At 47.2% G+C, this 15,089-nt stretch overlaps 1 protein-coding gene across 8 annotated transcripts in view; it reads right to left on the bottom strand.

Moving 5' to 3' along the window:
* The window catches only part of RAB11FIP3 (RAB11 family interacting protein 3), a 111,782-nt gene that overhangs the window by 30,698 nt on the left and 65,995 nt on the right, over positions 1-15,089 (bottom strand). For 5 of the 8 annotated variants that reach the window (XM_061599333.1, XM_061599334.1, XM_061599337.1 and 2 more), the window contains 2 exons: positions 6,302-6,478; positions 782-916 (listed from right to left, as the gene is read on the bottom strand). In XM_061599333.1, the coding sequence (XP_061455317.1) occupies positions 782-916; positions 6,302-6,478 (312 nt within the window). The remainder of the gene's footprint in view (positions 1-781; positions 917-6,301; positions 6,479-15,089) is intronic. The other 3 variants (XM_061599335.1, XM_061599340.1, XM_061599336.1) reach the window with 1 other exon arrangement.

Here is a 15,089-nt window from a genome sequence, read left to right as displayed (position 1 = left end):
AGTCGATTACAACTGATGGCGGCCCTATGAATCGGCAACCTCCGATAGCATTCGTTAGTACGTTATTAGTAGCCAGTGATCCTGTTTGCTCTTGAGAAACAGCATTTCCTCCTGTCACTCCTGCAACAATAGGGCTGAGGAGGATCAGTGGCGGAGCAGCAGCGCATGCAGAAGGTCCCAGGTTCAATCCCAAGCATGACCAGGTAGGGCTGCCTGAAATCCTCGAGAGCTACTTGGGCTAGATGGACCAATGATCTGACTCAGTATAAGGCAGATCGCTACGTTCCTATCTCCCATTCAAGAAAATGTTTGATTTCATATTACCAGGAGCAGGGTGAGGAGGGACAGAGAACCACCACTGAATAATACACTACGACAGGTGTGCTGCTCCATCGTCACATGTGTAGCTAGCCAATTTTATTGCATCTCATGAAAATGGCCCACCTTGTAGCATAAAGGCCCCAGATATCAAATGATTTCAGGAATGAGCCGAAGATCACTCAAGACCACCTGAGAGTCAGTAGGCCAGAGTCTAGATTCGAACCAGGGGCTTCCTGATGCGCTGCTCAGCATTAGGCAGTAGACAACATCAACTCAAGGTCTTTCATTCGTGCAGGCTGCAAAGCTGTGGTGGGTGGTTTTGTTTGTTTAATTTAAGAAGGAACGCAAGCACACATGCTTGGCCAGCCTCAAGAGTCCTTCCTTCCCATGAACACATAAATCATGCACAGAGAGAGACAGAGAGACAGAAAGAAAGAGTGTCATGCTCCAAACCAGTTACCTATTCATTTCAAGATCATTTAGGCGAGCAGAAAGGTCCTCGAGGCGATCAATTTGTTTGTGGCACTGGGTACAGTAAAACTCAAACGCCTCGTCAGCGAGAATGCTGTGCAGCTTCGCCGCAAGTGGGTTGGTGCTAGAAAAATCACAAGTGTCACTCTTTAAAAAAAAAAGGAATCAGGCACACTCCGGTCGAGCCCTTCGATTCCACCTGTGGCTTCCAGAAGTTGGGGGGGAGGGGAAGAGAGAAGATCCCTGCTCTCAAGCAGCCAGTTTTATTTGGGGGGGAGGGGAGGAGGCATTTTTAAAAAGAAAGATACGGACAAGACAATGCCAATTTCCAGAAGCATCAGACCCATCCATCCATCTGGGATTTTAAGGAAGCAATTCACTGCCTATGTCCAACAGACTGTCCTGTTAAGACCAACGGGCTGTATGTTTTCCCAGAAGCCTTTGCTGGCTGCCAGAGGCGTCTACAGGAAAACTACATGGGGTGGCTCAAAAGACTATTATTAGGGGAGCAAGGATTTCATCCACACTGTACAGAACAGGGATGGGGAACCCCAGGCCCAGAGGCTGAATGTGGCCCTCCAGACATCTCTGTCTGGCCCTCAGAACCCACCTGCCCCCAGATTACCACCACCTCGTCTCCCCATCCCACACACCTCACTGATCCTCCCTCACACCCCAAGTGGTTTTGCCTGGCTGAAGTGCGTCCCTGAACTCTGATCGTGGCTTTTGCTTGCTTGGATAGAGAGAGGCATGTGAGTGTGCGTAGAAACTAGCCTGCACTATAAAGATTAAAAATAATCTTGCTCCACCCACTTTTGCCTCTGGCCCCACCCACCACTTGCATGTGACTCCCAAAAAGGTTCCCCTAAAAGGGATGTACTGAGCAAGGCTCCCCACCCTTGATGTAGGACCTCAATGTAGTGCGACTGAAAATTAGGAGAGTGAATGGGGTGGTGGGAAGTATTGGGGGGGGCGGGAACTGCCATCCCTTGGAACCATTCCCCACCAGCCACCAATGTTCCTCTAGCACTTGACACATAAAACAATCAGCACATCATAATATGCGCACACCCGACTGAATGCCGCCCCTAGCTTGTTATCAGATGCTTGGGGAGGTTCAAAAAAACAAGGATGCAAATGTTAAGAAGCTCACCCATAGCATGAATGAATGGTCTTGGGAGGGACCACACCTGGGAGGGGCCACACCCCAGCACTGGAGCAGGTGCTTGCATGCAGAAAGTCCCAGCTTCAATCTCTGGCTGGCAGCTCCAGTTTAAAAAGGATCAAGCAGCAGATGTTAGGATAAGCCGCCTGCTCAAGATTCTCTTGACAGCTGCTGCCAGTCAGTGTGAGCAACACCAGTTTAGGTGAACAAACAGTCTGATCTTCTAGAACAGGCTTCGCCAGTCTGACACCCTGCATCTATTTTGGGCTATAACCCCCATCCACCTGCGCTGGCAGGGGCCGATAGGAGTTGCCACCCCAAACATCTGTAGGGCACCTAGGCTGTTCTAGAAGGCAGCTTCCAAGGGACAGAAGGCAGAGCATGACTTTCTGGTCACCAGGGGTGTAGCAGTCCAGAGTCTCGAGGGGCCTTAGACCCCCTATGTCTCCAACATCCTATGAACCAATCAATACAAAAGGTGAGTGTGTTAGCCACTCAGGAAACTCTTCTAACATGCTTCCTTGTCCTTTCTTGTGGCTGGAGCCAATCGGAATAAAAGCAGGCGAGTCAGCCACTGAGAAGACTCTTTTCAGTAGCTAACTCTCCCCTCTTCAATGCTTATTGGCTGCTAGAAATGTCTGTTGTTGTGAGAGAAGGCATTAACAAGGATCTCTTCTTCAGCCCAGCAGCAAAAAAGGGTGGTGATGGCAGTGACTATAATGAAGGGACCCTGCACTTCTGAATTTGCCACTATACTACTACTGGCCACTGTCTGGCCACCATCCCAATGCTGTTTTACTATTCTGCATGCGATGCCGGGATCTGTGGCAATCACTTTTGACACTGTGACAACTAAAAAACAATAATAATTGCAGTAAGGTTTTGATATTCGTTTGAGATAGGCAGAAGGTCTACATCCTCTTCCACAGAAATAAACCTTCTGGGAGCCACGAGGTCTAAATCAGAGAGAGGTTAATAGTGAAAATTATAATAGATTTAATTAAAACACACACACAAACACACATACACACACAGAGGGGTGTGAGCTGGAAGAAACAAGGTGAAATTTAGACACCTGAAAAGAAAGTAATGACATTGCCTCAATTAATACTGCTTTGCTGAGCAACTTGCACCTCAAGAAGAGGCTGTGAGCATCTCTCAAGGATGGAGAGAATGGCATTACAAGCCAATCAGCATTGGTTCCACATTTTGGAGGGCCCTTGGGAAAGGCACCCTCCACAAGACTTCCCCCTCCCTCACTGAGTCTACCTCCTTACTGCAGCAGGTCTAGGGGGCTCTTGTGAGTGGGACCTCTGCGGGGATGCGGGAGATACCTGATCATGCTGACCCTCAATGCTGGCCCTGAAGCCAATGCAAGCTATAAGAGTGTCATATGTGCTCATGTCCAGGCAAGATGGTTTGGCACTGCATGCATGACGGTATTTTTTTTTTTAATACCAAGGTACCGATTTCAAATCAAGTTGCTCTAAAATCTGCAACAAACTCCCCCCAAAGTGACAGAAATAAAGGAGTTCCTTTTTCCTCTGGAGGGTCACCCAGAGGTGACCTATCTGGACAATGGCTCTTTCATATACACATCTTTCTCCAGCCACTCCATTCTATTCTCCCCTCTCAACCGGTTGAAAGTTTTCTATCTCTCAGTCATTTAACATCTCGTGCCATTCAGTTCTTCAGGGAGTACTTTCTGGGCTTCTTCTCCCCTTATGATGCCCTCCCCCCTTTACAATGAAGATCAGGGTGCACCCAAACAGCCGTTAAGAACTATATTCAAAACATTTTTTTAACTGCCGAAAATGAAACCCACGTATCTGAAAGAGAGTTGCAACGCTTGCCATCATTTGGATAGGAGGAGTCCCAGAGACGCCATCGTTTGGATAGGATGAGACCCAGAGATGCCATCGTTTGGATAGGACAAGGCCCAGAGAGTGGATAAGGTTGAACCACATAAAGGATAAAGCGGAAAGTGGTCAGGAGGTCATTAGAACCCTGCAAAACCAAGTCTGGCAAGTCAAGATGACCGTTGTTTCCAAGCCATCTGCAGGCCGTAGCTCAGTGGTACAGCACTTGCTTTGCACGGCAAAGGTCCCAAGTTCTCTAGGTAGGGCTGGGAGAAACTCCCTGTCTGAGGCCCTGCAGAGCCACTGCCAGTCAGTGCAGACAATATTGAGTGAGATGAACCAATGGTCTCAGTATACAGCAGCTTCCTCTGTTCCTAAGCCCTAGTTAGGATGCACCTTCCTGTTCCTATCTACGTAGGAAATCCCTGCTCCTGCTACACCGCTGACAACAGGAAGCCCTTCCTCCGATTCGGGTAACTCTCCCTCTTTTCTCCTCCTCACTCAGCGTCCTGTCAACAACCACTCAAGCCCCTACCAGCATGGCGCCTGAGCCCAGCACAGCAGCTTTCAGGGACAACCGACCTCGGGATGTTGCTGAGTGGTTAGAACAACTGCCTGGCATGCAGAAGTTCCGAGTTCAATCCCGGCATCTCCACGCAGGGTTAGGAGAGGACCCTGCCTGAAATCCCAGAAAGCCACATCCAATCAGCGTAGACAATACTGAGCAATGATCTGACTCGACAGAAGGCAGCTTCCTTATGTCCGTATGTAGCACAAGCATTTGCTCCACGCCAACTGGGCATTGGCCCAGTGCAGTTCCCCTGTGGCAAGGCGTGCCCTAAAACAGTAGTGGCTGGCACCCATTGGGGTTAGTGGGGCGGAAGGCAGGCAGCCCGACAGGAGGTGGAGCCAGAGCAGACAGAGACACAGCCAATGACAAGTGGGGCCAACGCATTCTCGTTTTGTCCCCCTCCTCCTCCTCCTCCCTGCTGAGTTCTACAAGGGGCAACACTGAGATTGAGACAGAGGAAGCTGACAGGCAGGGCTGCTCCCCAGGAGTGGCTGTAAGTAAGGAGCCAGGCGAGTCAGGCCGGGCTGAAAGCAGACCAATGTTGGTGGGGCGGTTGCCCCGTTCGCCCTAATGGATCACTCTCCATGCCTTCAGAGTGTTGGGGTGATAAACAAGCCCACTTGACCCTAGCAAGAATTTATTTTGGGGGGGGTGTAGCACCTGACAACCAAGCTAACCCCCAGAGCAATAAAGCCCCAAGGAACAAACAAACAAACAGGAGCCCTGGGAACGCGGAGGCAGTGCTGGAAAAACAGCCACAGCACTCGCACCATCACTTGACCCACGTTCGATACTTGACTCTGCTGCTGCTGAAAGCATGGCTAAAGCGCTCGCTGAGCTGCAACCTGGACGGGCGTGCCAGAAGACGCTCACGACTGCTCGACGCACACCGGTCCGTAGCGCATCTAAGGAGGGGGAGGGGAAATGGACCCCTGCCACATCTTTACCTGCACCACCCCTGATGTCACATACAACATCCGGTGTAGGGAAAGTGGGGCGTGGCTTGGCCGAAATGGCACGGTGAGCCAAACTGGGGCGGGCAGGAGGGGCACTGGCAGTCCTAATTAGGCCCACGGACATAGGACCAGAATAAGAGCCCTGCCAGATCAGGCCAATGGCCCACCTAGTCCAGCGTCCACTTCTCACAGTGGCCAACCCGATGACTATGGGAAGCCTGCAAGCAGGACTTGAGCACAAGCGCACCCTCCCCTCCTGCGGTTTCCGGCAACTGGCGTTCAGAAGCGGACTGCCTCTGACAGTAGGGGTAGAATGTAGCCATTGTGGCTAGTAGCCACTGATAGCCTTAACCTCCAGGAATCTGTCTAATCCTCTTTCAAAGCTATCCAAGTTGGTGGCCATCACGGCTTTTCGCGGGAGCGAATTTCATACTTTTTGCCCTGCATGGAGGAGGACTCTCTTTCCCCATCGCTATTCTAAGGGCAAAGAGCCCCTTAGACTTTTAAATCTGACTCCACAGCTATCGGTCACCTAGAGAAAAGTGAAGACAAAATCTTGCAAGTACAAAATTTGTGCTGCATTGACCCCAAGGTAATTGCCACCACACCCTCCGTTGAATGTTGGAGAGGTAGGTTACAAGAAGACTACTACGTGCCTCTAATAGGTGACCCTTTGGCCACTGTTCAGTGCAGCTTTCACCAACCTGGTGCCCTCCAGGTGTTGTTGGATGACAACTGCTATCATCAACCAACATCTGGAGGGCACCACATTGGCGACGGCTAATTTAATGGTTGACTTGAAGACTTTCAGAGTCATATGCAACCGTTACTTCTGACAGAGCAAGCAGGAGTGGTGGCGGCGACAAAGACAGGATATGAAACAAGCTCAGACAGACACCACCCAGTTGAGAAAAGCTCAAAATTCAACACCACAAGACACGTGGACTTGCCGTTTTACCTCGGAGAGAGGAAAGATGAACTGCTGAAGCCACTTTCTCCGTTGCACAAGCTGTCCGAGAAGAGATCCACCTCATTCCCTTCCCCGTAGTCCTCAAAGTGCTCTTCCCCACTAATTACAGTGACAATGGAGTGGTTGTTAATGTCCGAAGTCAAGGGCAGGTCATGAGGGTGGGATCTGTTGAGGGAAAGAAAGAGGCAATATGTCAAGAGAGGGCACCAAGGCATTCGCCGCACCCAAGGCTTCCAAAAAATGATTGCCACGCAACACTGAGAGCAACACTGGATGGGAGCAAGCTCAAGACTGCTGCTGACATTTTCTGATGCCATGGGTCTACCATGGCAGGATACAGGATCTAGAACGCCTTGGCACTTAGTTCACAGTGATCTATTACGTATTTTGGAAAGCTGTTTGTTCCTTTGGACACCTCTTAAGATGTTATAAACAAATTTTGCATGATGGCCCCTAAGATCAAGGAGCAGATTTCCATCTACGTTTGGATACCACTGGATGCCATTTTGAATCAAGATGATGGACTGAACCTTTCAAAACTTTTTTTGTTTTGTAGAATTCCTATGTAATGCCAGGAGGCACGAGGCTACCAGAAGACAAATATTTTGGGCTAGCTTGGTACATACAGAAGGAAGTGATCACTGCAAACTTTAAGGCAGCCTTCATCAACTTGGTACCTTCCAGCTGTGTGCAAAGTCAGAGCCAGGCGCTGACATGGCATTCTTCTGCAGACAGCAGCTCAGGAATGGTGAACCAAGAGAGACAAACCTCACAGTGATTTCACAAACAATGCCTCTTCTCAGGGAACTCTGGGAATTGAAGCTCTGGGAGGGGACAACTCTCAGCACAAACTACAGTTCCCAGGATTCTTTGGTGGAAACCAGGACCTCGTAAAGTGTAAAAATGCTGCTTTAAATGTATAATGCAGATGGAGTTTGAGTCTGATGTCCCTCACACTCAAAACATCCTCAGGTATACTGAACTTTTTGGAGTGGTTCCTTTATTAAAGGCTCAACAACATCATCTCTTGAAGCCTGTCTCAGTTTGCTGGCTAGGTTCTCTCCACAGTTGGAGGGCTCTGAATACCAGTGGCTGGGAATCGCAAGTGGGGACACTGCTGTGGCACTCAGGTCCCACTTTCAATCATGTGACTGGCCTCTGTGAGAGCAGGATACTGGCCTAGATAGGCCTTGGTTCTCATCTAGCAAGGCTCTTACGTTGGACTTAGATACAGGATGCAAGCCTCTCCTCTGCATTGGTCCTATCGCCGAACCAAAACAATCGCTGCACTGTCCTGGAGTACACAACTCAAGCTGTGGATCAGCACAAGGCCAAGGCACATCGCAAAAGGAAGAGCCAGAATGTGCAGAGTGGTGATTCCTGCATTGAGCAGGGGGTTGGGCTTGATGGCCTTACAGGCCCCTTCCAACTCTAATATTCTATGATTTCACACTGCATATGTGTGCAGGCCCAGCTTTAGAGAAGGTGCTACTGAACTTGGGGGCCCAGCACAACCCAAATATAGCTGGGTTAAGCAAAACAGCTAAGTCTTCCATTGTTTTTAGAAAGCACATCCAAGAAGGAGGTAGCATTATGACAGGTAACAAATCTAAGCAGCCCTTGGATCAATAGCAGTAAATATCATCCGCCGCAAGCCAACGCACATATTAAAGCATTACTGCACTCAGGGCGGTATGATCCTCATAAGGATCCAAGAACAGGCTTTGAAGCAGCGTAACCTGTCAACAACACAGGCTCCAGGCTTATTTCACAGATACCAGCATTTCAGAACAAAAGAACAAGCCATTCACATGGGTGCAGCCTGTTAATTACGGGATTCAATCAGGGCCCATGCACATCATGCCAAATTCTGGCCTATGCAGCAATCTAAAAGATGAGTCCCCCTCCGTATCCAAGAAGGTCTCACTCACCAAAAATTTGCATACAGGCGGGCCCGTAAAGCAGAAATCGCCATAAAGCGGAAGCCCATTGATTATACAGTGGGGCCCTGCTTACCGGCACTTCGCTTCCCGGCGTTCCGCAAATGCAGCGGCTTTAATTCCCCATTTTAAAGCCGGTGTTTGCAATTTTGTGGCATTTTGACGCGATGCGCCCCATTATAATCAATGGGGTTCCGCTTTGCGGCAGGGGTCCGGAACAGAACCTGCCGTATAAGTGGGGCCCACCTGTAATGGGGCGCGTCACACGAAAATGCCGCAAAAATTGGCTTTAAAAAGGGGAATTAAAGCTGCCGCATTAGCGGAACGCCGGGAAGCGAAGCGCCAGCAAGCGGGGCCCTACTGTATGTCTTTTATACTAACCAGGAACTGAACCAAGAGGCTGGACTTGTCCAATAAAAATTGCATTGATTTTCGCGAGTGTGGGTGGGCTCCCACAGTTGCTGACTGTGCAGAGACCAGCAGGAACCAAACTAACACAGCCCAGCAGGCAGAGTGACAGATTTGGATCCTGTCTTGCCATTTTAGCTAATCTGAGCAGTCACTGGACAGTCTTGGACACTGCCTCACTTCTCCACCTGGAAAATGGGAGTAAATGCCCACCCACCTTACAGGGGTGTCACGGGGTGAACAAAGTTGAATCTTTGGGCGAGCTATAGAATTTGAGCGCTGAAGTTAATTTTACAGACTTTGTAAACCTCTTCAGATACAATTTCTTAATCAGAAAAAGACTTTAAAAAACAAAACACCCTGCACCTCTGTGTGAATGAGGCTTCGTGACACTGGTCCTTCCTTAATCCGAAAACAGGAAATCCAGAGTTATCAGCCATTCTAGGGATGCAAATGTGTGTGTGTGTTTCTGTGTTAGCAGACAGAATAGCCCGGCTATCATTCAGGAAACAGGAGGGAAAGTGAGGCTACCGTTAAGTACTGATGAAAAAACGCCAACAACCAAATGACAATTAGGGGAGTCAAGCTATAGAGTACTCCAAAAACCAGGATAGGTGATTGGGGGGGGGAGAAGTACAAGCATTTCCCAAATATATAATTATGAAATCTGTACAGAACATTGCATCATCTGTGCATCGAAAGGTGTACATTTCACTCCGTTAGCGTCTGTCCTGTAGGTCTGTGCTAAATGCCCTTCCCTTCTGCCATATGGGAAACAGCAATCATCAGTTGCTTCAGACATCTTGCGAAGACTTATTTTCTCACCCAGGCTTTCCCCGACCCATAAGACTGAGCCCTCTTTTATGTATCTGAATCTTCTAAATTTCTGTTTTTTATTTACGTTTATGTGTGATATTACCATTGTACTGGTTTTAAGGTTGCATTTTTGTTTTAATGATATGTTGTTAGACTATATAGTGCTTAGAGATTTTTGGAAATATTAAGCTGTAAGTAAATGCGTTTATTTAAATAAAATAAATAAATAGGGGTACACTTTTTTCATTATATTTTGGCTTTATTAAAAGGTTACAACATTCTAGGAAGCAATCTTCAGAAGAAATAAGTAAAATCACTAATCATTCACCAAAACTGGACTTGTGGCTGGCTTTTTTTATATTTGAGGGAGAGTAAAAAAAATACGCTTTTAAAAAAAATACCAATAATTTAAGATATGCAGATGATACCATACTACTAGCAGAAACCAGTAATGATTTGAAACGAATGCTGATGAAAGTTAAAGAGGAAAGCATAAAAAGCAGGACTACAGCTGAATGTCAAGAAGACTAAAGTAATGACAACAGAAGATTTATGTAACTTGACAATGAGGACATTGAACTTGTCAAGGATTATCAATACCTTGGCACAGTCATTAACCAAACTGGAGACAATAGGATCATTCAGACCATGGTATTCCCGATCTCTATGTATGGATGTGAAAGTCAGACAGCAAAAAAAGAGGATAAGAGAAAAATCAACTCCTTTGAAATGTGATGTTGGAGGAGAGCTTTGCGCATACCATGGATTGCAAAACGACAAATAATTGGGTGTTAGAACAAATTAAACCAGAATTATCACAGAAGCTAAAATGATGAAACTGAATACTTTGGATACATCATGAGAAGACATGATTCACTAGAAAAGACAATAATGCTGGGAAAAACAGAAGGGAGTAGAAAAAGAGGAAGGCCAAACAAGAGATGGATTGATTCCATAAAGGAAGCCACAGACCTGAACTTACAAGATGAACAGGGTGGTTCACGACAGATGCTCTTGGAGGTCGCTGATTCATAGGGTCACCATAAGTCGAAATCAACTTATTTATTTATTTAATTTATTTAAAATATTTCTATCCCGCCCTTCTGCCCAACAGTGGTGGTTCCCTGTTTGTGGAATGACCTTCCTGGCAACGTGCATCTGCCTCCCACATCATTGACTTCAAGGAGGAATCTACTCCTGTTTAGCCAGGCATTTGATGCTTAAAAGATACTTGAAATTGGCAACTGCGGGGGTAAAGGTTTCTAAACATTCTAAATGTTTTTACATGGCTTGTAATTGTTTTTAAATTTGCTTTTATTGTATTGTTTTAATGTTTTGATGCTTGCTACCTTGGGGTCCTTTGGGAGGAAGAGCAGAATAGAAATTTAATAATAAAAACTCACGAGAAAAAACTAGAACAATGTGGTATCGAGCCATTTCAATGCATATGACATATTTGTTTTGTGTTCTGCCAAAGCTGAAGGCAGTTGCCTGCAGCCAACCCTCAACCTATGATTATTTGGCTGTGACACATCCTTGACATTCTATTTGATGTATGCTTCAGTAACATCTATGCCATATTGTGGAAAGCACATGGTGGAAGTTGCAATGGGTCAGCATTTTAAAAGACCACAATTGCTGAAAAACCACAGTTACATATACCTTCTAATTGTGAATCGCTCTGCAACAAAGCCCAGACAATAAATGTTTTAGATACACAAGTTGCACAAACCATTGTGTATTACAATTTGGGGGAAAGGTTTACCTCTAAACTTTTCTTTTTGATCTAGAAAAACTAAGCAGGCTCATGGAAGGAGGGAGGGAAATGTGTCCCCATTTTTGGCAAAGATCCCTCACTTGGTAAAAACAAAGGAACTGCCTGAGCAGAATTTAGCAGGACAACAGTCAAGTCTCTGCACATCAGCAAAAAAAAGACAGAAGGGAGAGGGGGTCAGGCCAGATCGGGGAAAGGAAACCCTGGAGGAAAGAAAACTGATATTAAAATCTAGGAAGTCCCAAGAAAAGAGAGAGAGACAGAGAGGAAGGAGTGATCAAGCTCATCTTATCGGAGAAAAATCCCTGTCAAGGTCAACGCAAGGCCTGTTATGTAAAAGGCCCTGTTTCTGCTCCTGAGTCTGACCTACTTGTTGGGAAGGAGCCACCCCTAGGGCAGAATTAAACCCTCTACACAGGCAAGACCTGTTACAGGTGTTTCACAAAAAGCCATGTGGACCATTTCGACAAGGTGGAGACGTAACAGTCTTGAAAGCTGAAGGTGCACAAATCTACAAGAGAAAAACACACACTAAAAGGAAACGGTTGCACAATATGGGCTTGTGCGTGAGATGTTGATCTTTGTGACGGGTGATCTGGTGTGGCTTTATGACACCTTTGCCAACCTGGTGCCCTCCAGATGTACTGTACTACAACTCCCATCAGCCCCAGCCAGCGCGGGTTGGTAAAGCTGTGGGAAAGGCCCTGATGTAGTACTCAGAAAAATTAATGAAGTGGTGTAGGCTCTAGACACAATCCACTAACCTAACAGCATCCACTACATCACAAACCAGCTTCATATAGCTCCTAAAGGCATCTGTGCCCCTACTAGCCTGGATAATTTCCTACCAAGGGTTTCCAAGAGGAACAGAACTGGCAGACACCAACAGGTGAAGTTTCACCTATCCACCTCAAGAATCTCATACTGATTTCTGCCTATTACTTAGATGTTGAAGGCACCAAGAGTGTCCATTGATTTTTTTTAAGGTAATCTAGTCTGACTACACTAAAAAAAAAAAAGGTATTCCAGCTGACTGGGAATAGTTATTAAAAAGTCATAAATGAATAAATGAACTAGTCCAATTCGGAGGAGAGAGGGAAGATGGCAGAGTAACAGTCTGGTAGAGAGATGGACTTGCTTTGTGAATCACTGGAATGCAAAATATGGAAGTGTAAGGCTGGAACAATAACAACTAGAGACAACAATAATAATTTAAAAAATCATCCCTGCAAACCTGCTCTGTCGAGAAGCCACAGTTGCTCCTGTCAGTCTGCACCTCACCAGTTTCTTGCAGCAAACGGAGGGTGCCCAGGCTCCCTTTCTGCATGTGTGTGTGGGTTGGGGAGCAAACACACCCCTTCCCTTAGGACGCATCAAACTGTCCTGGCTGGGCGACACAATGCCAGCTGTAGATGCGCGCCTGCTTCCCAGCTGACACATCCATCACACACAAAGCTCTTTAAGACTTGCAGGACTGGTCAGCCACCAGCATCATGGCATGACGGCCACACACAGCAACTCCACTTTCGAAAATACAGATCTTCCACTGCATTTGTACCTACAGGCAGGAGAGTCCAAGGCATCGAGCCATACTCCCAGGAGGCCGGCTGGGACGGAGATGGGCTGGCATGCTGGCTAGTTCTCTTCCAAGAAAAAAAGGGGGGCTTTGGCGGCCTCGATTACGGACTGAGGGTTAGCAACCGCTGAGACTGGCAAAGAAAGCTGCAGGAGTCTAATCCTGGTGTCGTCCCCCCCCGCCCATTAATCTGCAGGGCTTCTGACACCAAAAACACTCTTGCAGACCCGGATCACAATCAGGGCCTCCTCCAGCTCCATTTTCCAGGTGGGTTGTTTTTTTTCTCATTTAGATTTTCAAAGGATCAAATGAACGGGGGAGGGGGGGGGAGAAGTTTTGCCTAACCCTAAATTAACTCAAAAGCTCAGCTGACTTCCAGGGTCAACTCCACGACATTGTTGGTGCCAGGAATGGAAAATCTGAACAGTGCCTCCCTTTCCGCTGATCCGTGTGGCGGCTTGTGCCCAGTATTTACTAGCGGGAAGGACCCAGAGTGAAGTCCACGTGCTTTGCATTCAGAAAGTGACCCTGGAGAGACATTGCCTGCCAAGGCAGACACCGCACCAAGGGGCCGTGGGGAGCGCAGATGTCACAGGCAAGAAGGTCCAGGTTCAACCTCTGGCAGAATAGATAAAGGCTAATGGACAATGTCAGCTGGGGACATGCCATACATTTAAAGCACATGGCTCCCCCCCCAAAAAAAATCCTGGGAACTGTAGTTTGTTAGGAACTGTAGCTCAGTGAGGGGTAAGCTACAGTTCCCGGGGTTCTTTGGAGGAAGCCGTGTGCTTTAAAGGTGTGGAGTGCACGCAGACGTCAAAAGCAAGGTTCCTCTACGCAAGCCTTATCAAGGTGAGAGGCTGCCATAATCAGGTTTGCACACACTCCGGGAGAGAAAACCCCCACACAATTGAACAGGTCAATTTGAAAAAAGGTTCCAGCATGATGGTATGATCGCTTTTTAAAACGCACACAAAATTTCCCACCCACGGGTGGAAATGAGGGCACACTTCCCCAAAATTGTGAATTTGCTTTGTGCAAGCCAAACCTTGCGTGTCAACACAACCAATAGCCTGCTGGATCCACCATTCTCCTTTCTAGGGATTAAATAGAGTCCTTTAGTCCTAAGACCGCCATCTTCTCACCCCAGGAAAGAGGAACAACTGTTGCCAGAAACCCACAGGCTGCCCTTTTGAAGTGTCATCCTGCCCATGCTTGAAGATCAGTGTCTGTGGAGTTGGCCCACCTTTTAGATCAGTTAGATTAGTGGGAACTAGGGACGGGGCCTTATTAGGAGCAGCCCCTCCCGTACAGAACTTCCTCCCATAGGTTGAGCAGTTGGCTCCTTAAGGTGCAGTATTTTAAATGGATTTTGATTAATGCACTTTATTGTTCATGCTGCTCTCTGTTGCACCCCCAGAAATGTTTTATTCCATCTGATTTATATCTTAATATAGTGCCTTTCTCCCCTCCCTTTGTACTTGAAAGTTTTATCATTGTCGTAGTGTGCCTTTATGCTCATATTTTGCCACCTTGGGCAGACTTGGTTCAGAAAAGGCAGCTTATATAAATATTTAAAGAAGATAAATGCAGATTCCATAAACTGGAGATAGGAAGCCTACCTGCCTGCAGCTTTAAGCCTCAGCCAACTCTGGTTACGTTAGCGATAGCAAAAATTATTATAAAAGGAAGTATGCATTCACACAGCATGTAAACACCACATGGGACTGGTTGCCACAACGATGCGGTGATGGCAAGTTGCTTAGATAGCTTTCAAAAGGGGATTAATATTCAGAGAGGATAAGGCTATTAACAGCTACGTAGTAGTTGCAATGGCTGTGCACTCTCCAGAATCAGAGGACCCCAAGTGTGAGTTGCTAGAGACCAACACCAAGGCAGAACGGTTGGCCTATGGCTAGCTAGCCACAGTGGTAACAGGAGGCTGAACTCAGTGGACCACTGACCTGATCGTTTAGCTGCTCTCCTCACCCCAGTTCACATCGCACAGTGAAACGTAGTTAATGGCTTACCAGGCATGGGCTTATATGGGCTGTTCTGGTCTTCCCTGCTAGCATGAAGAGGGAACAAACCATGAAGCTTAGCATTGTTGCACGAAACCAGGGAATCGTGGTTTGATTTGCTCAAACTAGGGGCAGGGAACCTTCTTCAACCTGTGGGCCGCATTCCCTTACGGGCAAACTTCTAGGAGTCACATCCTAGTGTATGTGTGTGTGGGAGAAGTCAAAGGCAAAAGTGGGCAGA

The sequence above is a fragment of the Rhineura floridana genome, chromosome 17 (assembly GCF_030035675.1).
Source record: "Rhineura floridana isolate rRhiFlo1 chromosome 17, rRhiFlo1.hap2, whole genome shotgun sequence".
Taxonomy (NCBI): Eukaryota; Metazoa; Chordata; class Lepidosauria; order Squamata; family Rhineuridae; genus Rhineura; species Rhineura floridana.
This window is presented reverse-complemented; position numbering and strand designations above follow the sequence as displayed.